This window comes from Cebidichthys violaceus, unplaced genomic scaffold, assembly GCF_023349555.1.
Source record: "Cebidichthys violaceus isolate CVI_PGR_0920_01 unplaced genomic scaffold, fCebVio1.0.p SCAF_15, whole genome shotgun sequence".
In the NCBI taxonomy this organism is placed as follows: Eukaryota; Metazoa; Chordata; class Actinopteri; order Perciformes; family Stichaeidae; genus Cebidichthys; species Cebidichthys violaceus.
The window spans coordinates 4951560-4977115 of record NW_027176318.1 but is presented as its reverse complement, the minus strand read 5'-3'; the positions used below and the strand labels follow the sequence as shown (position 1 = coordinate 4977115).

The 25556-nt window shown below is 44.5% G+C and overlaps 1 protein-coding gene across 1 annotated transcript in view; it reads right to left on the bottom strand.

The window, feature by feature from the left end:
- Positions 1–25556, bottom strand: part of pard3aa (par-3 family cell polarity regulator alpha, a) — a 312866-nt gene that overhangs the window by 100107 nt on the left and 187203 nt on the right. The window contains 4 exon segments of the mRNA XM_068710318.1: positions 1219–1429; positions 5098–5331; positions 12746–12900; positions 24800–24986. Coding sequence (XP_068566419.1) covers positions 1219–1429; positions 5098–5331; positions 12746–12900; positions 24800–24986 — 787 coding nt within the window.

The following is a 25556-nucleotide window of genomic DNA, read 5'->3' as shown; positions in this document are numbered from 1 at the left end:
CGTCTCCACATACGTGTGCTCACGCCGGGTGTGCGACGGAATGTGAGCCTGTATGTTGCCATTATGCCTTTTACACCACAGGATGCACAAAAAAAAAAAAAAAACTCACGAGAACGAAAGATAATAGAAGGGAAGATAAGTTCCCCGCATTCCTCAGTCGTGACCTCGAAACACACTTGTCGTCTTTATTGTTCATTACCGAGCCGCGCGCCGCGATACGCTAACTAATCCCATTAAACTAATCCACATGAAAACAACTCACGGCACGATAACGGCCCGCACCGCCTCCACCGTTAATTTATGCCATATCCAAATGTGCACGGAATTGAAATAATTAATGTGACTCCCCCACTGATTTCCTCGTGGCAGAGACACTGGATGGATACCCGCAGGATGTTTATTTTCATCCACAGTCTCTTTGCACATGTCTTATTGTATTGTCTAAGGATGGTCCAAAGTCACGATACACCGGGTAAAGAAGTTGTTTTTGTGTTTCAGTCCTCAAAGACAGAGGAAGTGTTTTCCAAGCTGGGAGACAAACATACAACCGTGAAATGTGTCAGCAGAGGTATCCGGTTCAAATTTGCCTCCAACACCCTGGTGGACAGCTGGCAATCATTGACATTAAGTAATTATTTCTTTTAACTGATGACTATCTGAAGGATGTTGAGAGCAGAACCATGCCCCCTGTCATGGTCTCCCGAGGTAGTCTGCCTCTAAAATCTTGCAAACACACGATGAGACGGCCACTGAGAATACCAGCCAGGGGCAACAATTCCAACCTGCAGTCGATTTTATCATCTTCAAAGGTCTTTTATCCCCTGAAACAAACCACAGCTCCCACATTAGCACCCGAACGGGCCCTGAATATTGTCTGCTGGTTAACAAAATGTGCAGCGTGTTTGGATAGGAGGAGCGTGCACACGGGATTATGAATAAAACATGTTGCCCTTATTAAAAATAATCTGGCTCAAAAGTGCCAGAGGCCCTCGAGGTCGATAACTCCCCCTCCCCTCCGTCTCCTTCCCTCCACCTCACAGGGTTCAAGGAGAGGGGTCCCTGATTAGCACTTGCAACATCCAGAGAATGCATTCAAATTCTGAGTGATCCAGTGGTGAGCGCGTTGAGTGGAATTAAATAAAGCAGATAGCGTTTGGCGCTTGGGGCAGCAATGCAGGGGATGGGTTTTTCGGATTTTAAGCTCTGACTCGTTCCTACCTGAACATCTCGCCCAGGCCCTTCAGCACGCCTTTCTTGGCTTTGCTCTTGTCCTTTTCCCTCTCTTTGTCGCTTTCGGGTTTCTTCTTCCGATCCCTGTGCCTGTCATCTTTGGAGGGGTTGCCGTTCAGCCCGGGTCCCGCAGTGAGGTCGCTGCTGGTGGACATTGACTCACGACCTGATCTGGAGCTTCCCTCGGTGTCCTCGTCCACTGGAGTGAGGAGATAAGGGAGAGGAGAGGGTGTTTAATATAGATATTGAGAGGGAGCAGCACACTCACACAAACGCGGGGATATAGAGAAATAAAATGGAAGTCGATAAAGCCAGACACTTTAACTTCCACTTGAGTCCTTGTGGATCACAGAAGCTGCATTTGAACTCAGCACACAACATTTTTTTTTATTTTTTTATCAGTTACAAAGCATCACTTCTTTCATCAGACGAACTATTAAAAGGAAAACTGTGTCCCACAAGGTATCGCGGCTTTGAACAAAACACACGCGCCTCATTACAGCAGAATATATTTACATTGTTCACCCTTTGAGATTTCAGTCGAACATTTTCATACTCAGCTGGAAGCCTCTGGTTATTTCATATGTGTACATTTCACACAGCTCACAAGAGAGCTGTCTTTTTTCCCCTTTTTCTGTTGCGTTTCATGAGAAGATGATGGAAACTGTGAAGATCGTCGTGTGAATATGGTTCCTTAATTTACGTCTCGACTAATTTGAATCCAGACATCAAATTGAAACCAAACTCCTTAGGTGATGCAGGGTTGATTAAACCCAAAGTTTCCATCACATCTAATCAGAACTGATGTGCAAAATGTAATTAATCTGTCAGTAATTATACATTTAAATAATCTTGAAAAAAGCCTCCCAGGGATCTTAATTGCAAATGTGGTGCACATCTCAGTCGGCGTAGCTCCTGTCTGTGCTCTATCTCTGGCTCGGAGGCGTGAGGTAGATGTCCTTCAGATTACAACTTATTACAGTCCTGCGTGTCGGCGTCTATGCTGTGCCTTTGATGGAAGAGGGAAGAGAACTTATCGTGAGGAAAGAAGAGGGAGGGACTATGATGGATTTAAGGTACACGGGATGAGACAGGAGGGTGGAGCGGCTGGACTCACATTTCAAGGGACAGTTGGGTTTGCTTTCTCTTGTGATCTGTGGAGTTATCAGCTATACGAGGCACTGTGCGGCACGGATATAGAGCTAACCGGTAGCTTAAATCTGCTCAATTATGCAATGCACTGTCGCACGCGGCCCCTCCCTTCCTTTTCTCCACCTCCACAAATTTTTGGGAGCAGGTTCAGCGTATCACTTTTATCACTCAATCTGCTGCCTGCTTATCATTCACTTAAGAGCAGCTGCAGCTGTGAGCTGTATCCAGCTATTTGAATCACTGAGATTAGCAGGAGTGCTAATGCTTCTACTGCTTAATGATAGCAAGCTGCAGATAACATGCTAAACATTGTAATCCAGAACGTCCCACGGGGCAGCGGCCATGTGTGCTTGTGGGTGTGGACGCACGGGCATGTGTGTGTGTGTGTGTGTGTGTATTTGTTTATGGCAAGTACAGACTGTATAAAAGAAGTGGACGTGGTCACCGTGACGTCACCCATTGGCTTGGGGACTGCTGCTTTGAAGCCTGGATGTTGGCTTTTTGAATGTCGTCATTTTGGTTTTTGGCCGACCCAGAAGTGAAACAAGCGGGTGGAGTACAACCGAACGCAGAACAAGACATTTTAGGTGACCAAAACATTGCAATTAACTTTCATGAACTGAAATCACACCATGAAAGGGTTAAAGTTTAAAGTTCAAAGAACTTCCAGACCGGCCGTGGTAGAGACCTGTCTAAAGCATCCCCTGATTTATGGTCTGTTTGACTCTAAATGGAGCATAATTACTAAATGAACATCATGCTGTATTGAAGAAGATTTGAAACTAGAGATTGAGAACATAAACTCAAGTTTACAACGTTTTCTGAGGTAATAAATCAAGAGAGAAGTAGAGTCATTTTCCCATAGACTTCTATACAATCACACTTCTTTTTTGCAAGCAGAGGAGTCGCCCCCTGCTGGCCATTAGAATGAATGCAAGATTAAGGCACTTCCGCACTGCCTTCGCTTTTCAGAAACGGAGGATGCTCTCTGGTGGCAGGTTCTTTACATGGAGAGATGCAAAGGCCTCATATTGACTTATAGGGGATGCAAAGCAATAGGGAACACGTCATTTAAATTGACTTTTGTCCTTTTTCATTTACCTTTCAAATAAACCAAGACAGGAAACAAAGCTATCTCCTATCACAAAACATACAAAAGACTTTAAAACCGGACATTAATGGAAAATGAAAAGACTCGGCTGACAACATGACGGCAGAACCATTGATGAAAGCATCAAGAGACTGAAAGACCATTTGCAGAGACAGACAACCACAGGAAACCTTTTGTCACTTTAGTGATACTCTACCATTAAACCCTTCTTTAAACACCAAGGACATTTAAGCTGGCCTGTCAGCAAAGGTTATGACAGACAAGTAAAATTGCCAGTCTTAAAAGAAGGGATTTTTGCTCAGTAGAGCATATTTTTCTTTCTTTTTTTGTATTTCCTCAAACGATGCAACACAAAGTAGCACAAGGGAAAGTGCATTTTTTTCGCAGCAGGATATCTTGTGGGGACACATTTTCTTTAGGTGATGCCACATTCTTATTTTATGTAAATAAAAGTCTGGGAGCAGAGGAAGGCAGCGGCTTATCTGTCAACTTTGACTATTAACCTCTGTGACGAGCACGGACTGGCTGCTTTTATCTAAATTGAAAAACAGAGTTATTTGAATATCATGGGGGAGAATGCAATATACCACGGCGGGGGAAATCGCTTGCTTTCCCCATTTTTCTTTGCCGAGATAAGACTGTATTTAGTGGCTTGCCGACAGAGCTTATGAGAACAAAGCGTTTCAGGCAAATAATTCCCTCTTTTTCAAATGTCCCCCCCAGCTCTTTTAATGGAATCCTTTAATGGTGAATGGAAATTTATATCTGGTGATTACTCTTGTGGTGTTGCAGTGTTATTACCTGTCACCAAACGTAAGACGGCTGTCTCTCGATCCCCGCGTCTTTTTGTCATCAGACACCGAGCGGGGATGGATACGTTCACACAAACGGAAAGTGGCATGTCTCTCCTTTCTAATGTTGTCTTTATAGTTTTGAATAAAGAATATTAATTCTGGTTTCAATCCCAGCCAGGTACGCGGGACGGGAGAACTAATGTGAGGAATCCTGGCAAAGTTGTACAGCGTCATGTGCCAAAACAAGTTGGCACAGACTGAAGCAAAGACATGTATTTCATTTATAATCTTTGTGAATGCGATTACGTGACACTGAGATATTACGTGTAAAATGGATACTATAGCAGCCAGACTAATGTGGGTAAACAGTAGAATTTTCCACTTGCGTGCACTCTTGTTTAAAAACATGGCAATGCACTTTAAGAGAATGTATGCTCCTGGGAAAACATGCTGCCACAGTCTCTGACAATTTCACTCAACATGAACTCTGTGAATATTAATGAGTGTGTAACCTAGACGCTTATTGCAGCTGTGCATTATGACAAACACACACACACACACACACACATACATCTCTCCAGCAAAAGGGGATCCCTAACCTAGTTTACTTGGGGGTAAATCCTGCCGTTCTAAAAAAAGACTCCTGGGAGGCATTATTAAGTTGGCCTACATTACACTGGCTGTATTTCTTTGTAATGATCTTCTAATATCCTCTATTGTACATTATATAATGACCCACATTATTCTGGATCACCGCTATGAATAAATAGAGAAAACTTTGCATGAGCAACTTTATGTCTAAACACTCACATGTCTCAGCGCTGTTCTCCTCTTCTGCCGGTGTGACGCCAGGTTTCTCGTATGATTTGTCGATTGCAGCCCGGAAGCTCTCATTGCAGCCGCGGCCCCTGGCGATCCGCGAGCGCGCCCTCTTAACGTTGACCTCGCCGTTCAGCGTCACCTCTCGGACGGCTGTCTGGAGGCTTTCGAGGGAGCTGGACATTTTCAGGCCCAGCGAGGGTCCGAGGATCTGTTCTGCGACACCTGTGGGAAGAGGAAGTGGCGTCAGCGAGGCCGGCAGACTAATAGCGTGTGACTCTAACTCCCCCAAAAGGCGACCTGAAGCCATCATCTCTGAGCTCATTGCGTGCCGATGAATCATTCACATGTTGCTGGTTTCGTATGGGATGAAGCTATGCGGGGTAGAAGGTGTGAGACTGGCAATTAACATGAAAAACAAAGGATTCCATTGCCTGGCCAATGAAGTGTGTGGAATGAGAACGGAGTATTATATCTTCACTGAGACACTTTCCCGTTGAGAATTATAATTCAAGCTTTGTCCTTGTGTCTGCACAGTTAAATTACGTGGCTGAAACATAATGCATATAAATGGGGCGATATCAAAGACAGCAATGTACCGCAGCACCACAGCAACCGCAGTGTTATCCCAAACTATTAGAAGTTCCCCAAATGTTTAGAGGGAGTGTAAACCTCAAACTATTTCCAAAGGTACTCCTCTCTGCTCTGAGAGTAAAACAGAACGAGATGGCATTTAGACTAAGCATGTCTCAGTCCATTCTTTTCCAACACCATTCTCTTGCGTTCACAAGCCCATCATAGCACAAACAATATATCTCAAAGCTGCAGTCTTTTTGCTCAGTTTCTAAAGCCTCGGTGTGTGTGTGTAGATGTTAGATAGCAGGTGATAGCACACCATGAGGGCAGAACAAGGCTCTGCTATCGGCCTTATGTTGATTAGCCTGCAGGGAGAAAACCACCAGAACATTAGTCGACACAAGCCCGGCTGCAGAACAAAGCTAGAAACACATGGCACCTTTCCAACACATTGCAATCATATTAACTGCACGTAGCAACACAATACACACTTTAGTATGAGCATGAGGGGCTGTTATGGCTTGAAATATGCTTGCAAATGCGCTAATTGGAGTAGCTCACATATATCATACTTGTAAGACAAAGTATCTCCTCAGAAGGACAGACACGGAGCTGATGGATAAGCTAGTACCGCAGCTGTGTGGAAAGCAAAGTGAATGCTGAACATTCAACCTCTTCAACAGTGTTGCCAGGCCCCAGACAGCTTGTAATTATTTTTCCGATTCTTGCCAGGGGTTTGTTTAGGGTATGTAAGTGGAGCGAGTCGCAGGTATTGGTATTTCATTTTGTCAAGGAGCGTCCGTCAGTTCCCCCGGAGCTCTTACCGTTCCCGCTGCTTGGTAAACAAGCAGCCTGGTTGATTTTCTGTCCCCTTTATTCTGCCTCGACTCAGCGCGCAGCAAGCGGCTGTCCAAGGTAACAAGATGGATTTCTGAGTGTGTGCAGGTGAGGCCTTGTTGGGCGTAAACGTCTGCGGAGGAAACTATCAGTAATAATGGATAAACTGTTGATTCAATTACTTCGGCGGCCTCGCTGACTCTCGGAGGGCGCAGCACATGTCGTTGGAGTCTGGACAGAGCCGCATTGTATCTTTACGACTCCCCGTAGACCATATAGACCCTCCGCATGCAGCCAGTGTGTGCTGGTGTTTCCTCTGTGGCTTCGCGTGGTGTAAATAAACATCTCTTGCAGCTCTTCCTGTTGGGTTTTCGTTGCACATTTTTTTCTATAAGGTCTTGTATTTACCCCTCACGGAATAGAACACACACATGCAGACAACGGGTGTATATGTTTGCATGTGTGTGGGACTCCGCAATAAGACCCATTGACACAAACTCATGACATGCACACACTTCAACGTAAGCTACCATCAACAAGATCCTCGGCGTGTTTAAAGTGGCCTAAATGAGACGTGACCCACCGCTGCTGGGCGGCCGCATGGAGGCCTGCAAAGCCAAACACGGATTAGGCAAAGAAAACAAACCTCCATCACTGAAAGAAAACACTTTGTGACCGTTGTTTGGAGTACTCCCCTCTGAAATACATTTGTTTTAGGGTATGAGAGACGGAGGAAGGATGAGAAGAAGCATGTGGCTGTGTGGAAAGCAGGGTGTGAATGAGTTAAGGGCTTAAGAAGGAAGAGGGTAAACTAGCAGCAGCGTGCGCAAATGCATACAAGCTGCTACGGTTATCACAATTTCACCAGTGGTCTCTTGTGTTGGCCGAACCCCTGTGCTATTCTGTTCTTGATCCCTTAACCAAGCAAACCTGCAGCAGCTCAGCCGTGATTAGCACAGCTATCTGCGTTTCACAGTTCAAACACACCGTATCTAGGCAGACCCTTGCAGAGGACAAACGTAGAGAAGAGCAGAGATTGATTTCTTATTTCAATCATCTTGTCATTTTAAGGAAACTGAAAGTTTTTAATGCTACTTCCTGGATCTTCAGAGTCAAAAGGGCAACCCCCTTTCTGCTACGTTTGCTAGCAGTGCACCTTTACTGAGAGTGTGAGTGCTTCTCTATCATCCGTGGTGGCTATAGATCTGGTGTCAAAGAAGTCGGATAGGCTAAAAGGTCAGCTGTTAGCCTGCGGTGTTGGGTTTCCAGACTGGTAAACGGACAGTTATGTCTTTAACGCACCATTTTACCTTCCTTTTTGTTAATGTTAATACAATTGCCAAATCCCAAGAGAACCTGGACTCAATCCTGAAAGTGCCATTCGAAATAAATGAACACCAATCCTATAATGCTGCATCTCATTTAGTGGGAAGAGCCTTCAGGCTGCATTGGACAGTAAAATGAAACTTTACTGGGTGCTACAAATATCCAGTGGGTTAAAAGCTCTCTGGCTGCAGGACAAGAGGATTCATTTTACTGCTTAGTTCCTCCGAAGAGGTGGGCCATTTCTGATTACTACGACAGATTTTAATGCCAGGACAGCGTGAATAGCCTTGCAAGACCCGGCGAAACGCAAGTAAAAATCATGTAATTCATTTGTTCAGAGGGAGTAATTTCATCATGGGAGGGACAAGAGAGGACAGTCTAAAGAGAAAACACATTATGGGGAAACATAGGCGCTGATTCAGGGTAGCAGGGAAATGCAGTCATTTTTCATACTTTGTGGATAAAACTCAATCAACCCAACGCAAATGCCATGTAAATTTCAGTTTTTTGGAAGCTTACGCGTAAAGCCTGCCAACAGTGGACACACAGAAGCCAGGGTGCATGTTTGACACAATGGGATTGCAAGTTAGAGCCGCACAGGATGCAACAGTTCAAGGGAACACAAATGACATCTGCTGTAATCGGGAACGGGGAATAATCCTCCCACTCGGCATTCCGCGTCGCGATCCCCGTCGCCATTGTTTCTAGTCGCCGTGGCGAGCGGCTGAGAGGAGCGGAGAGACAAAGAGAACGGGCGAGCGAGGCAAAGGGAGGGAGTTTGCCCATAGACCCCGGCTGCCTCGAACCTGCCTTTGTTTTCCCCAGAAGCAGTCGCGGCTCTCCTGGGAGAGTTTGACGGACAGCTCTCTGTATGCCAGTCTATTATGTGATTCCTATCACACAACAGAAGCCTCGGTGCTCTGCTCCTCATCTCCCTCTTATTCAGAGGGATGAAAATACATATTCCCCCATCGCATGCAGACACAAGTTTGTCACTCCCCACACGTCCGGAGGACAAATGAAAATCATCAAAATGAAATACACAAAAAAGGAAAAAGACAATCAAACCAAATAGGGGGAGAGTGCACCTGGAATTTTGTCATGGCCGACGTGCTGTGTTCCTTAGCCAGATTAAGGGCAAGGACAGTTAATTGGAGAAGATCCATTGCCATTAAACGTTAAAGGGGAGGTATGGCAAACTCCATGAATAAATCAGCAGCGGTTATTACAGGAACAGGGGCCCATAGTATAATTAGAGCAGCTAAAACTATGCTCCCCAGCCATTATTCACCACGGGCCCTTGCATGTAAAGATCTGTGTACAGACAGGGGCTCCATTACACATAATTTATTCAGAGAGCCAGGGCTTTAAGCAGGGCGGTAAAAGGGTAATTATGTTAAAAATAGCCTCCAAGGTGGTCGGGGGGAAGGCCATGTCCAGGTATCCTAGTGGAAGTGAGGCGTCCCCGGGTCGAACCGGCTCCTATTTCTCTGCCAGTTGTGGATCATTAGCCCCGACAGAGGACGTCCTCTGTGCGCTGTGTCACACAGGAATCACCATTACCCGGACCGGCTAGTATCTCAATCAAAGATGCTGGATACCGTCCTGTGATTGTGCCGTTCTATCAACCCAATGAAATTACATATTTAAACATGTTCATCGCTCTCCAAGTGAACTTGCTCAATTATCTCAGTTATTAATATGCAGAGGCTGGCAACTCCCACTGCAAGCCGTGCAACCCAATGGATCTGCAACTGACTGGAGAACAGTGAGTTTCAAGTGGGGGTCTCTCTTTTGCCATTTACCTTATCACTGACGGGCCTCCATTAGTCTCTTAATATTTGTTTTGAACAAAACCAAATGTTATATTTCTGCATAATGTCACATACCTGGTATGGTATTCCACCTATGATGTATTTTTTTCAAATGTCCTTGTACACAACAAGCAAAAAGCTTGTCTGTTTCTAATTAGAAATCACTCAAAAACATCCTCTCGTGACCCAGTAGTCAGCTCATTCTGTGTTAATGTCATAGAGCGAATGCACTCCAACACCCTCCAACCGGAGCTCAGCCTGACTATGATGGATCAATTGCAGCCGAGCTGAAGAGGCCAACTGGCAGTGAATGTCTCCATTGCAAATGCCACTCCATTGCCTGGCTCCCTCCAGCCCGACACAACTCCTGGATTAATGAGTGTTTTCTTCAATCAATTGCGCTGCCGAACGAGCACAATGGCACAGGTCCCCACATTAGTTGCCAAGTCTCTATTCAACGCCATGCAACTCCCCTCTCAGCGATATGAAAAACCTTTTTAGATCATGCTGCAATTACAACTCTCTCCTCCATATGCAAAGAAAGGTGCCAGGATCACACGGCTAATAATGGTTGATTATGAGCTGGAGAAAGTACGGGCCCGCGTTTCCAATCTCTATGATTGAACCATAGAGCCAGCTGAACCGTTGTGTGGTCCATTGTAATAATGGTGAAAGTATTGAGCTGGTTGGTTCTTGTGCTGCAGTTAATCTCATCTGCTGCTGTTAAAGAGCGTAAACAAGCAGGAGTGGTTAGTGCTTTCTGTCTATTGAGCACATGCCGAGCGGAAAGTGCAGAGCAGACACCGAATAGTTTGAGAATAGCGATGCAAGTAAAACAGGACATTGGACTCTGCACAAGGGCCTGTCAATCATGAGGCTACAAGGAAAAAGTGGCCGGCATGTGCTAATGTATTACTGCCAGTTGTGGCACCTCGAGTCTCTTACTTCCCTCGCTCAGTCTTGTTCCCCTATCTAAATGGGATTGAACAGCGGGGGTGTCTGACCAGTTTAGCCCATTTCAACAATGATGTGCTTCAAAGTCACAAAATCCATCTCCTCGTGTGATTTTGCGAGGCACCTGGAACGCGATTAAAAGGAGGGACCAAAATACCTATAGTGACAGAAACCAAACGAGAGTCAGCGGGGGATAGCGTTGTTGAGCATGTTAGCCGTTTAGTCAGGGTAGCTTTGAAGGCACAGCTTCATTAAAGTGTTAATAGAAAGTAGATAGGTATGCTTACACCTGCTACTTCCCCTACCTTCTGAAGACAAACCTCAATGTCCAACAGTGCGCCAAGGAAAAGGCTTGAGGGTAAATACTGGCACTCTATTCTTTGGCTCATTTAATTTAAAACTCTGTTATACATTACCCATAGGCCCATTTTCATTGTGTGGCTTTGATGTAATAATTTCATTAAAATAATCAACATAGTCGAGCAGTGTGCGCCTTTCAGATAAACCGAGCGCACGTGACACCCGATACGTGCCGAATCACGATGTGTAGCTCTCATTTGGAACAGAGACACCAGAGCTCGCGCTCCATGTATTGACTGAACTATTGCTCCTCCGGGAACTCGTGTCAGCTGCTAGAGTTATTATATGTGAGGAACAAGTTAGTTGTTTCCCTGCACCATCTGAACGCCGTGTTATTTTCACTGATGGATTATGAGTTTATGTTGGCAGGGATTTCTGTCAGCAGGATATTCCACAAACTCAATTGGGCCCCGCGAGAAGTGGAGGGGAATGTGATTTTGAATTACATCTAATAACACTGAACACTGATCTTGAGGACTAAGACACAGTAGAACAATAACAGAGATTTGTAAACCGTCGATAACTCTCGCTATACCAAGAGTGAGGCCTCGTCTTGTGAGCAGATGAACGCGTCTCTTCTGTAATAAACAAACCGCTGTTTCGCTAGAAATAATCAAATTCACAAATAAATGCTGACGCCACTTTGGAACAATTAAAAAGCTTTTTTGATTGAACCCATTGATAAAATGTGCATTTGCAAATGTAGAGAACGCCATCGCGGAGCGATCTCAGCATCCCGTCCATTCTACTCGCCTCCTGCGCTCAGTTATATCCAATTATCTTTTTATTCGACGCTAAGAACATAATGGAAAATATGTTTATGCTCAGCTAATTGCTAGGTGAAACCTATCCATTGGCGAACTATCGCCTTTTTACTCAGCAGCACTGAAAGCCTGTGTTGTCTGGGTTCGCTTTGCAGAAAAGTTTTGAGGGTGGACAAAGGGTAAGGCTACTACAGGGAAGGTGGACCCCACAGAGCTGAGTGCAGTGGCCCGAACATGCACCAGCCTGTGGGAGAGTCGGAGATTTCTACAGGTCTCTGGGCTCCGTGTGGAATGGAGTTGGCTGTTATCTGTTCTGATTAGCCAGTGATGCGAGAGACGGCAGCGTCTGCTTCAGTCTCAGTTGGAAACTCTGGACTCACACCATCTTCTTCCTTAGATACAGTCTGTGTGTTTCAGGGTGTGCATCATTAGACAGTCACTAAAGAGGCCATTTTCCTCTCTTTATTGTGTTTTACCCATGCTCCACTGGACACAGGGCCATGGGAAATGGAGGTCAAAAGAGGGGAGGTGGTGGCTGGACAGAACTGTAAGAACTGCGTGTGTGTGTGTGTGTGTGTGTGTGTGTGTGTGTGTGTGTGTGTGTGTGTGTTTCAAAGTATCACCATTTCCCCAGTATTGTGCCTTTACTGAGACAGCCAGAAAAAAAGTGAGAGACATTGAGTGCTTGAGGAGTCACAGGTTACAGTGAGATCTATTCCATTATCACTTTGGGATGTCCACCAAGGAATGGTCCGACAATCATGGAAGTTTTACTGTAAACAAACCCACATTTTAGTCAGACCTACTTGACCCAAGTTCTCTCTTGTAAACATTCATCACAGGCCAACTTTTGTACATGCTATAGTTGCACAATTTCCCCATGACCCTAGGTAAAACAGCATTTGTGTATTAAAAAAGCAACTAAGCACATTTCCTAAAATGAAGAACTGTTCCTTTAATCACACACTCTCGACTCCACGCATGTGTAAAGCATAACGGCGTATTTACCCAGATCCATGCTCTTGGACTTGCGCGTCTTCATGATCTCCAGCTCAGCGGGATTTTCGTATTGTTTGGTGCGTTTTTCAGACATGCTCTGGCGGCCGAAGCCCTCCCTCTGGAACGAGCCGTCAGGGTCGGCGTCTGCGTCTGGACTGAGAGACCTCCAGTTCATGAGGAAGAAAGGAAGTATTATGATGATGCCAATGAAACAGGGCACATGCAGGGTCCCTCCAAAAGCATTATCCAATTAAAGATATATTCTATTATTATCTACATCAATAAGCAGTTCTATTTCTAGGGCCTATCTTTATAATAAGACTGTGAGATAAAATCGACCTATTAAAATTCATACACCACGAAATCTCAGCCCAAAATGCACCTTCACTATCACACAATGACCATCAACATTCAATACTCTCACACGCACACATTCACCGTCACTTTCAATCCTTCATTTCAATGACTTTTCTAATCAAGGACACCTCGGCTGGGTGGGATCAGGACGTGTTACAATTGGGTAGAAGAGGCCTGGCTAAGATGTGTGATACCCCAGTGAGGTGAGGGTGCTCTGGGGTCATGGCCACTCAATAACCCCCCCCCCCCCCCCCCATCCTCCTATATGTCTGGAGCAGAGGCCCACCATAGTGCACTCCCTTTGAGATCCTCTATCTCTGTCTGGATCTTAATTGAAAAACCGGAGGGGGAGTGGGGATAGGAGGTGGGGAGTTAGAGAGGCCCCCGGTATTTGCATGCAGAAGAGTGCGTTTGCAATTAAGGTGAGAACATCTTGCCATTTGACGGGAGACAGAGGGGAGGAGATGCGGCGCTGATGGAGTCTAACAAATGTTATATGCATGAGAGGACACTGTCACTGTTTCCTCTGTCCTGTCGATGATCATACATTATAACCATTAAAGGGTCTTTGTATTTTTACCTTTAGAAAAGGATGACATTTCTGCAGTTTTATATTAGAAATGTCATCAAATATAAATGATCTCTCCTGTGACTGAGAATGAGTTGGATGTTAAAAAGTGGAGTAGTCGGAAGGAATACGATTTTTTGACACTGTATCCTCTTGGAGCAGATGCTCCTTCAAGTATCCTTCATTATTTGTAATCTCACGTAACAGCGACTGCAGACCTGCTGGCACTAGTTTGCATGTAAACAATTCTTATTTGGGTTGTCAACCCCATTTAACAAAAGAGCTGCTTCATGTGTCACCGAGGAGCCGGCGTCAACGTGTCACTTTGCTGTCGACCGTACCTGACAATTCCCACTAAGATCAGAGCGCCCTCACAGGACCAACTGCGGCTGACACAGGAAGAGCGGTAGGTGGAGCAGGAAGAGAGGAATGACAGCACAGATGTATTATTCATTTATTCATCATCCCTCGCTATTCTCCTCTCATCACTCCAAGCCCACAAAAAAACCCCGAAAAAAACCCAGCCTGCCCTCTTTTTTCCGCAAATGTCATCTGTCGGAAGCGTGACTGAGACGGTGCGGGAGAGAAAGGACATTTTTTCAGGCCGGGTTTAGATTTCATTCACTCTCGCCAGAATTGAGGGGTTTTTTTGGGGGGGGGGGGGGGGGGGGGGGGCGGGGGGGGAGGTCAACTGAACACCCATAGAACATTGAGAGTGAAAGGACAGCAGGTGGGATCATATACAGCGTCCTGGTACAGAGAGTTGGCGGGTGCGTTGCCGTTTGTGAGAGCAATTACGGACACAAGCAGTCGGGATGAATCACAATCCAGCTTGTCAGAGCGAAAAGAAAAAAAAAAAAGGTGACAAATCTGTGGGCAGCAGGAGCGAAGTTCAGAGGGACGGCTCAGCGGTGGTGCAAATTCACTCAGTAGGACCTCAGATGTGTTGGGTCGAGCTGCTGCCCGTTTTAACACTGCCTCTGCTTTACTTTGGTTCCCACAGAGCAATGACTGAATGATCCAAGCTGAAGACAGGTAGCTGATTGTGTTTCTGTGAGCGCTCTGTCAAGCAAGGAGGTACCTGCTGTCTGAGCTTCCACCTAAGGTCTCTGCCACAGGAACTATAACTATTTGGAGGGGGCAGCGACCTTCTACACCACTGCTTCCCACCCCATTACATCCAAGCCAGTCCTACCTGCGAGGCTGCATTTGTGAGGAAGTTTTAAGTTTAAAAGTACAATAGTTTGATTTAAAGCACACCTAAAGAAAGTATAAAATATCATATGTTCACAAAATATTCACTTATGAAATGTATAATAGGTTTACAGTATATTCACTTGTAAAGGATAGTATAAGTGTAGCATATATTACTTACAAAAGTGTTAAACCACACAATCTTAATCAATTGAATGTATTAGACTAGAAGTATAGTAGTTGACTGTTTAGAGTAGAGAGAGGGCAAGGAGAGGAAGGGCGAGAGTTTCAGAGTTTTTCATGACCATATATGGAGATGTGATGGGTCGGAGGTGAATCGGCGCCGCGGGAGACAGGACGGTGGTCAAGCGGGGGTCGGATGGACGGAGCTTTTACGAGGAGGTGGACCAACGGACATTACCAGGATCATCATGTGGACCAATGGAGAGCATTGTCTGAGGCCAGGAGGAGACAATTGAATTTTAGCCAGCCACTGAAGTTGTTACTAGATTTTGAATGTAAACCACTGACTTTTGGGTATAAAAACATTGTTCGGAGAGACGCTGTTCAGTTCTTGGCGATCTTCTTTACTGTAAACTGGCGTTTGTTGGCCGGTTAGGGGGGGAGAGTGTTTGAACTCGGTTTCGCGATTCCTTACTGTCGACAGTGTAATTCAGTTTGTAATTGTCTTTTTAGCATTTGTGAATTATAAATACTTTTTCATTGTAAGTCGGATCCAGCTGATTTTTCTTAGCGTGACTTCGTTGCTCAAGCAACAATGAAAGAGCGAGAGGTCCGCGGCCTCCTGCGAGCAGAGGTCTCACTCCATTACACATACTCTTGTCAACGGTTCGCATACGTCTTTGAATTGAATTAGATATTACACTATTCAAATTAAAAAGCAACACAATACAAGCCAGGAAATAAGTGTGCTATGTGATGTACTAAAGGAATGGCAGAGCCTAGTATTAATCTTTTAGTCTACTTAAAGCTGACACACAAAGATTCACAGCTACTACAGTCCATGAATGGAAATACTGCACTCAATTACAGATATTCACTTTCTACTGGCTATTCATTTCCCCATAAGAAATGCTCTCTGTAATGAGATACTGCTTTCTAAGTCTCTTTGCTCTGATCCAAAATGCTTCTTAAGATCAAACACAGTCTACTGGTGGAGAGAAAGGACCTCGAGTCTATGAAGGTGGGACCCATAAAGGACTTGGATCACCACTGAATTGCTCACTTTGGTCACACGCACACTCGACACAAACGAGAAATAGCTTGACCAATGCGTCCGCCTCCCAGACAAGTTCAATAATCACCACAGGTGGCACAGATTCTTCCTCGCACCATCCGTCCTCTCCACGCCTCTGGCCTATCTGGAATAGTGGGCCCAATCCATTTGGATAACACATTTCCTCATCTCTCCTTCTTTACGCTGTGTTTAAAAGCAATTTCCATCATTCCGAGCAGATGCTTACTCCTCCCCCCCCCACCCCCTCCCCCCGTTCAACGTCCTCCCATCATCTAAAATTAACTAGCGCTGAGGATTGCTCACAGGCAAATCCACAGCTTTAACTTGCATCTCACATCAACTTGTTCCTGTCTCCGTCTCTCTCGCAGGAAGTTAAAAGTGTCAGACTGCACATCGCCCTTGTTGCTAAGTGGTGTGTGCTAAAAGCCGTCTCTGCTCACAAATTACCCTAGTGACTGCTGTCTTTTTTTTTTTTTTTTATACTTCTTTTTCCCAACTCCCAACCCTTCTTACCCTCATTTAAAAAACAACCCCAAAGAGGTAAGTCTCAAAGCAGCCTACTTCTTTTGAAAGTGCAGCTTGGTTTGATCAACTAGGAGGGGGGGTAGTTTCAACGCCACAGGAGGAGGGAGAGAGGTGGAGAACGATGCCCGGTAAGGTGCTTCTGAAATGGTACTTCTGATGTTTGGAGGAGGCCAATTCAGCTGACTGCATGGATGCGTAGCTGGGCGACAGAGCTTGGAGCTGCCTTCAATCACTGCATTCAGCCCCGCAGTGCAGAGGTCTGTCCTGCTGGCATGTGCACCAGCAGACACTAGACAGTTGAAATTATTTATGATGTTGCAAAAGGGAAAAAGGTGAGTTCTGCTCATTCATCTTTGTCACAATTTTCTTTCACTGTAAAAAGTATGTCTCAGATGACTCACTTAATTGCGCCTATAAACCATTTGACTTAAACCAGGGTATGAAGGCCGTAAAAAGAAAACGACTCCATCAGTGCCACACAGAGGAGCAGCTGCACTCGTGATTTGCTGTAATCTCCTTTTTAGTTGTGATAAAGTTGCACAGAGAGAGAGAGAGAGAGAGAGAGAGAGACAGAGAGGGGGAGAACGAGATCAATTAAGACCTCTTTGTCCGTCGGCTGACTCCTGCGTAGACCTCCTCATTCATTCCGTGTCCGGTGTGCGCGGACGCTTTAATTGAGTTTCGCTGCGCTGACTTCTCCTCTGTCTGCTGAACGGGAGAGCGACTGACAAGGACCGGGCAAGGAACGTATTATGGGTTGTGTGGCAGCAGTATGTGTGTGTGTGTGTGTGTGTGTGTGTGTGCGCGGGTTACTTCGGCAGCACTCACCACTGTCACATTGAGCCAGTGTTGGGCAGACACACACATACACATACACACATAGGTAGATGAGCGCAGAAATAAAAGCATGTGTGACATGCTTGTAGCAATTTTGCACCACTGAGACTTGGTAAATATTCATAAAGCTAGAGGAGACCATTAGCATGTAAGGAAAAACAATGCCTGCTATGTATATGTGTGTGTGTGTGTGTGTGTGTGTGTGTGTGTGTGTGTGTGTGTGTGTGTGTACTACCATGGTTTTGAAGTCACAACCAACTCAAATGGACATGTGAGATTAGTCAAATGGTCCGTGTGTGTGTGTGTGTGTGTGTGTGTGTGTGTGTGTGTGTGTGTGTGTGTGTGTGTGTGTGTAACAGGGCTGTTAGCATTTACATGTAGTTATGCTAATAGCTTAATGGGAGAAACACATGTGCTTAAAAGAGCACTTGTGATTCTTAGTTACATCACTGTTGATGGAGACTATTAGGGAGTCAACTGAAGTAGGCAGTCAGCCCGCAATGTTAGTTTGGAAGTTTGTTTGTTCGTGCCTATGCGGACCTTTTCCACTTTATATGTTAATTTGTGAAATTGTTTACCAGCCAGTGTGTATCCAAACACTCGTGAGACCGAGGGCGTCTGTGCGGCGGCGTGTGTGCGGAGGCGCGCGTCTGTTTGTCCTTTTCCATCTCGGCTGGTTGACAGACTGAAATGATGTTTCCACCTGTGACACAGTCTAGTTCTCTCTCTTTCTCTCCATCTCTCTCTCTCGCTGTCCACTTGTCTTCCCTCTCACCTTAATGAGAATTGACACCTATCCTACAGTCTTGTCGGCTACATCCGGATTGTGGTCCGAGCCTTGGGGACAGCGGTAGTCTGGTTATATCAAGGTTGTGACAGTGCCCCTGGTGGTACAATGGGGGCAATTGACTTTTCTTTTGTAAGGAGGTTGCTTCTCTTCTACCAGTTCAACTGTTGCGTACTGAAAAAAGAAGTACTGAAATAGTTTTACAGCATAGGGACCATTTTTCTAACATTTGAATCACTAGGGGAAAGGATGTGAAAAAAGGTTTTTCATATTTGTGATAGAAAAGGGTCTTTAATATCAAGGAGTGATACACAAGGTGTGATGACTTTGCAACAAAGTCCCCAAGGCCAAAATCAAAACCTGGAGAAATATGTGGAACGCTCTGTAAACACATCGGCTACCGAGGCACTTCAAGTTGGACTTTTTAATTTTGAAAAATCTAAACATAATTAGTATTCAGTGTTAGCACCATGATTGAATCATTGGTAAACTAAAACCTGCAGACTGAAACCCAAGGGCTTCCAAGAGATAATAGTAATCAAATCAACAAACAAATAAAATAATGAAAATAATGCTCCTCTCACAAAGGGCTATTATCTGATATTAACTATATGCATCCTTTCCTCCAGCAGGTGGTGAAACTTGATCCAGGTGGTATGCAGGGCAGCTATGATAACAGTATGGTAATAGCAGCCAGTGTGCCACAGGCTAGCTGGTAGTAGTTAGTTCCTGGCTCTCAGTGATGCTGGGTAACACTTCCTAAACTTCAGACCGATGAGTGTGCTGCGGACACCCCAGGCTTTTTTCTGCACTTCAATCCCAACTCAGAGTACTCTGCAGTCTCACCTCCACGTCGCATAAGTTAGAAAACGGTGTGTCCACAACTTAGGAAGATACAGAGCTACTGCAGTCGAAAAAGCATGTGTGCTTGCGGCTTCATCAGCACGCGAAGGGGGAGGGGGGGGAGGCTTCACACCCTGCTATCCCGAGAAAAACACTCTCTGAATAATTTACTATAATAACAATCTACCTATCCTTACATGTTGGCTTGTCTTCACCGCAGAAGCTGCTCGGCATAAGTGGCCACAGCAGATGAATGGCACAAAAATGACATAAAATGGCAGATTTCTTCTCTTTAAATTGGCCAAGACCAAGTAAAAAATGAGCAATATGGGATAAAGGGACACGGTGTCCAGAAGGGAGTGTGAAGCTGCATGTTATTCTAAACATCCACAGATGCACTTCTGCAAATTTTACACTAGATTATACGCTGCCTGACGGCCTTTGGTCTATAGATCAAGTGCTAGTTTGTTGAAATGGAATGACTGTGTCCTCTATCAACGAAAGGCGATGAAAACCAACGCTCTGTGGAGACATGCACCGACTGCTGCTGATTCTGAGGACAGACAGAGACAGACAGGGTTTGACATGTATCTGAAACATGACCACTAACATGAGTAGCAATATATATTTACTGTATGTTTGAATTTTGTTTTTCTCTTTGAAGTTTTGCAGAATAGACCAAGTGGACAGCAGCTGACCTGGTCGCTGGTTTAAATATCCTCTATTATATGAATCATACAGTTTATGCTGCTGTAATTTTAAGTTTTAACTCTAAAAAAATGCAAAACATCTGTGAGTAGTTAGTTCTAAACATTAATATGCGAGTGCACATAAGCAGGGCGGCGCCCCTACTGGACGTATGTTCCTGTTCACATGCCGGCCTCCTCTGGAGACTCACATTCTCAACGCAATGAAGCTCTAACACCGTTTTAATTCTCACTAATCGTCCTACAGTAACATGTACAAAACCACAGCTAAAACCTTCTGCCCTGCATAGCAATTATGTGGGGAAACTGTAAACTTCTGTTCACAAAGCAATGTGTAATTACATGAGCTTAACAGTCTTGTATTAAGTTATAGTAAATTGTAATTACAGGAAACAGGGCTAATAAAGTGCCATGAAAAGGTACTAATGGGGCCGAATGTTGCGTTTTAATGCGTTTTAATGGAATAAGTATTGCACTTTTTGCATGACAAAGGTCATAAAAGTGGCAGACTTATCACGCTTGTCTTCACTAGAACAGTTGGACTTCTTGTGAATTTACAAGTAGAATACCATAGTACGAAGAGGCAGAGAGGTTCTGTTGTTGGGAGGAGACATATTCTCAATTCTCAAAGAGTCACATCTTCAAAGTTGCTTCAGCACTTTATAGTTGAAGGGGTTGACACTCTTGAAAAGTTCTCCTGAGCAAGGAACTTTGTGTTTAGATGTTACATTGCAAGGAAGCCAAGCAAATACTTTGAAGAGCTTTTTTTTTTGCTTCTGAAGGACAAAGTTGCTATCACCTCTGTGAGGATTAGATAAACTACCAGGAGGAACTGTTATTAACGGGAAATATCCATCCAGGCGTGAGCTTAACGTAGCTAGTAGGAAAAATTAGTTGAACGACTCCTTATCACTGAACATCTTTAAACAACGTATCTTCATACAACGCTTCATGTGATACCTTACGAAAAGTTACTCCTTATTTTTCGTGCGTTTTCCTACGAAAGCCAACAACACGCGTCAATTTACAGGCATTACATGCATACGGCCTTTTCAAAATAAACTTCTGTCTTCACAAGGAAACAACTTAAAAGTTTAGGCAACAAACCAACTTTGTTACATTTAGGAACAGATCGTGATGTACTTAGTTAGGTTAGGTTAGTTAGTTAGGTTTGGGAAAAAGATTGTTGTTTGGATTAAAGTACCTATCAAAGTGCCGTCATAAGTACCCAATTCATGCGACAAATAAATCAACGTTGACTTCTCGTTTCACATGGGGAATGAATGATTGTCAGACCCATCCACTCCTTTATACTTCCTTGTTCATGATTATGTGTATAACTACGAAGTACGGCACATTATTTCTCATTGGTGGAGCTACAAACACTGGATGAGACCAGCGTCATTTTGTGCAGCTAACCGTGGCAGAAGGAAAAGACATGGACTGGGATGAAAACCAGGTGGAGACGAGAAACATTCCTCCTGCATCTCAGACGAATCAGCTAGCATTAGGAGCTGCCATGACTGCACACTAAATTGTGATTCTGACACTGTTCCACATTCCGTTCCTGAGAGGAAAAAGCTTTCATCTTCTTATTTGTCCAGATTATTCTGCACACAGCCCTGATATCAACCAGTGCGTGTTATCTGTTTTACTGTAAATCATGTAGACGTGGTGCTTCCTGTTTGGCTTTGGATTCAAACTAATGAAGGAGGAGGCCGACACCGGGAAGGGAGTTAATGTGACGGGTCGGGACCCGACGCTCGAATGAACTCCGTGCAGATATGCAAAGCAATAACTTACAACCTTTATTTATCCGGTGTAACCTGACGGAAGACACATGCTGGTTTCCATCACCTCCACGAATCACACAACTTTTAACCCTACGCACATCCTGGACCTAACCGATGCAACAACAGTCTTCCACGTCTGGCTGACAAGTAGCTGAACCATTGCGATGGATTTAAATATTTACTGTACCACCTGGTCTAATTCAAACCAGCCACCACTTTCTGTTCTCAAGCCACGTTCACTAAGCTCAACAGCTAGCTGATAAAACGAAGGAGAATTAATAGAACAGTCCGTGATACAGCAGCAACAAATAACAGTGTGGATATTAGTACCTTCACATTTTAACAGAGAGCATGGGGTTGTAATGTTCATAGCCTCTTTTATGATCATTTGAGGCCTGTAAAGCTGATCCAACAACATTCATTACAACATGACAGCGACGGACAAGTAGCCTACCTGTAAGAGAAGGCTAAACAGCCGCATGTCTTCACACAATAAAACATGAACTAACAGGACCATGTGTGCGCGCATACACAGAACACATCCATTAGATGTTGGCTAGGGATGTCAAGGAAAAAAAAAAAAAAAAGGAAGTAGGTCAATGTATGTGTCCTCTGTGAGATGGGATTTCTGCCTCCAAAGCAACCATTTATCTTGGGGGCCTCCATGTTAGCACACTAACACACGGGCTATCATTCACTGGAGAGGACTGAGCAGAGGGAAAATATTACTCGGGGAGAGATAAGAATGTAATTCCACAAAACTCTACAAGAGAGAGGTGCGTAGATTGTAAAAGAATGGGCTCTTTAATTGATTTTTGTTTACATTATTCGTTATTTCCCTCATTATAACCACTACCAGATGCTAAAATGACCTTTTGATTACCCCTACATTAATAGAGTAAAGTAAGCCCGGATTAAATTAATTTTACAAGCCAACTGGCTCGCTATTGGCTGTTTAAACAAAGTCACATAGAGCGCTGGTACTGCAGAAAAGAAATGAATTAATAAAGGGAAATAAAAGAGAAGAGAGAGAGAGAGAGAGAGAGAGAGGAAATCGGAGTTTGTTAAATTCCACTGGGCTGGAAAAAAAAAAGGACGAGAAGAGAAAGCCTGAATTACAATGATTTTACAAGCCATGCAGCCACTTTTGTGCTTTGTGTATGCACTGTAGGTGTATAGCTGTGGCCTTGGCAAAGCGCCTCCCATGAGGAAGGAAAGCTGCATAATACCGGAGGCCAGAGGTGAGACTTTCACAGCTCCACACAATACATATTCAATACGTAGCGGGCCCCGGCACTGTTGCAAGAGCTTAATTAAAAAAGTAACAGTTCCAATACGTTGGAGTCGGGCTGACCCACATCCCCTGCTGGCTCAGTATGCCTGTTAACGCTGTGTGTGTGTGTGTGTGTGTGTGTGTGTGTGGGGGGGGGGGGGGGGGGGGGGGGGGGGCACTTGAAAAAGTAAATGAGAAACAGTAAGAATCACTGCGAATGAGGATACACACTTGGTGCGTTTAAGCAGCTGTTAGCATTTGAGTGAAAGAGAATGAGTGTGTGTGTGTGTGAGTGTGTGTGTGTGTGTGTGTGTGTGTGTGTGAGAATTTGAGGACATGAATTATTAACAATAACCTTAGGCAGTGGTATACAGCATGCTTCTGCCTTGCGCGCACACGTCGTGCACGTGTATGTGTATGTGTGAGTGCGTGTGTGTGAGCCTGCGTGTGTAAATGGCGTGTGAGGAAGTTTGAGTGCGGTTCAGCCATATGCTGTGGACCTAATCCACTATGACAAACCTCTGACATCACATGAACAACAGGCATGCTGAGCAAATCTACTCATTTATAATAATAAGAGCGAGAGCGAGAGAGCGAGAGAGCGAGAGAGCGAGAGAGAGAGAGAGAGAGAGAGAGAGAGAGAGAGAGAGAGAGAGTGTATACAAAAGAGATAAAAATACAAAAAAATAAACCGTGAATCTCTATTCGTGGCAGGCAGCATTTTACCTGGACACTTGTGGTTCTGTTGCAGCATGCCACGACCAGCCAATCATAAGAAAGACTAACAATATTCAGAAAATAAAGAAATTAGTCACTATAAATAGCAAAAGGCAAATAACAACCTACAATAAGTGACCTGGCTTTGTCAATCAGACGAGATGGAGGACATGATTGGATGATTGTCTTTACATTCCCTGTACCTGTACAGTGCAATCACTCAGGAAATGCCATGAGTAATTTCAGAGTGAGTGATTATACTTTTAAGGATGAACAACTCTAACTTCCTGCTCTAAAAGGCTGCCTTTAAAGTCCCAGTGGAACGGCATTGAGAGAGTCTTTTGCGTCAGTATTCCTCTATGAAACAGAATATTTGAGCGGTGAACAGTCACAGAGGGATTTTAATCAAATCCTTCGCATTCCATTTGAAGCGCTAAAAAGAGGGCGGGCTTAAGATTGTAGCGCAACATGGAGCTACGGAGGACTGTGCTAAAAGTTGCAGATTTGATTGGTGGACGGATGTCATGATATCATTGGTTGAATTTGGTTGGTTCAAGCTTATGTAAGCACACGACAGGAAAGGGGGGGGGGGGGGGATTGGAGAGGTGGAGGTGCTGTATGAGTTTCTTGACTCACATTCTGACTGCTGCTGGGTCATCCATTATTCAACACACACACACACACACACACTCTCACCTTACACTGCACATTTACCCAAAAGTCAACAACATTTGGGGATTTTAAATGCAGCCATGATGCAAAATGTTAGGATACTAAATGTTACTTCCTGGTTTATTAAGGCAAATAGTCCCACTATGGAATGAATGTAGGCAATAACTTGCAATAACTGAAAATTCATTCATATAAATTCCTGTAAAATCATATATTTGTATTATCTTGCACCAACGTCTGCAGAGAGTTTAATCCAGAGATCTGACTCTCTGGTTTTCTGGTTCAGTCCGGGAAACACCACTCTCACCACTCAGTGGCAGGCCTTCAATGAACAGCAGGAACCCTCGCATATAAACACACACACACACACACACACACACACACACACACACACACATACATACATAACCTAAACCTCCTGTAACTGAAAAACAGCCCGCTTTCTTCCTTGCATGGCCTGTCTGAAGTCCATCAAGTTATAAATAATTCATCTGGACTCTCCCCCGCAAAGTAAAAACAACCCGCTGCTCACCATTCATTCTGACCGGGCAGCTCGTGGATCCAGGACACCGGGTCCTCTCCCACAAAGCCCATGTCATCGTGGGAACTGGAGGACGATTGGTCGGAGAGATGGGCAGGAAGCAGTGGCGGCCTATCGTCTTCGATCATCACTACGTCGTCCTGAGGCATGTTCACCGTCGGAGAGAGCTGGTAGTTACCTGAGAGAGAGAGAGAGAGAGAGAGAGAGAGAGAGAGAGAGAGAGAGAGAGAGAGAGAGAGAGATTTATTTCTTCACAATTATACAACACAACATGGCATCAATACTCCAGGTTTTTTTATTATTATTGGTGTCTGATAACAAGTGGGACAAAATCAAACTGATAAAATATGCAAGCATGGTGAGGAAAAGTATACACACACACACACACACACACACACACACACACTCCTCCACAGACATGTTTGTGTAAACATCATTTTATCTGACTTTAGTAATTACCCAGATAATACTGCATACAGAGATAACTTTGGCTGAGATAATTGTATTATGAAAGTTTGGTATCGGGACCTGCCCGAAGGACACCAACATTTCTCTAAAAGGGTAAATAATGGTGCTCATGAGGTTCAGATTTGCAATGCTGCATGCAAACAACAATGCTGTATGACAAGATGATATCAGATATTGCAGAAACATAACGCTCGTGAACAAAGGACAAAGATGGACATCGCAGATCCAAATGATAGGACAAAGTAGCCATCAAGACCCACAGGAGAAGACACTTCATTTT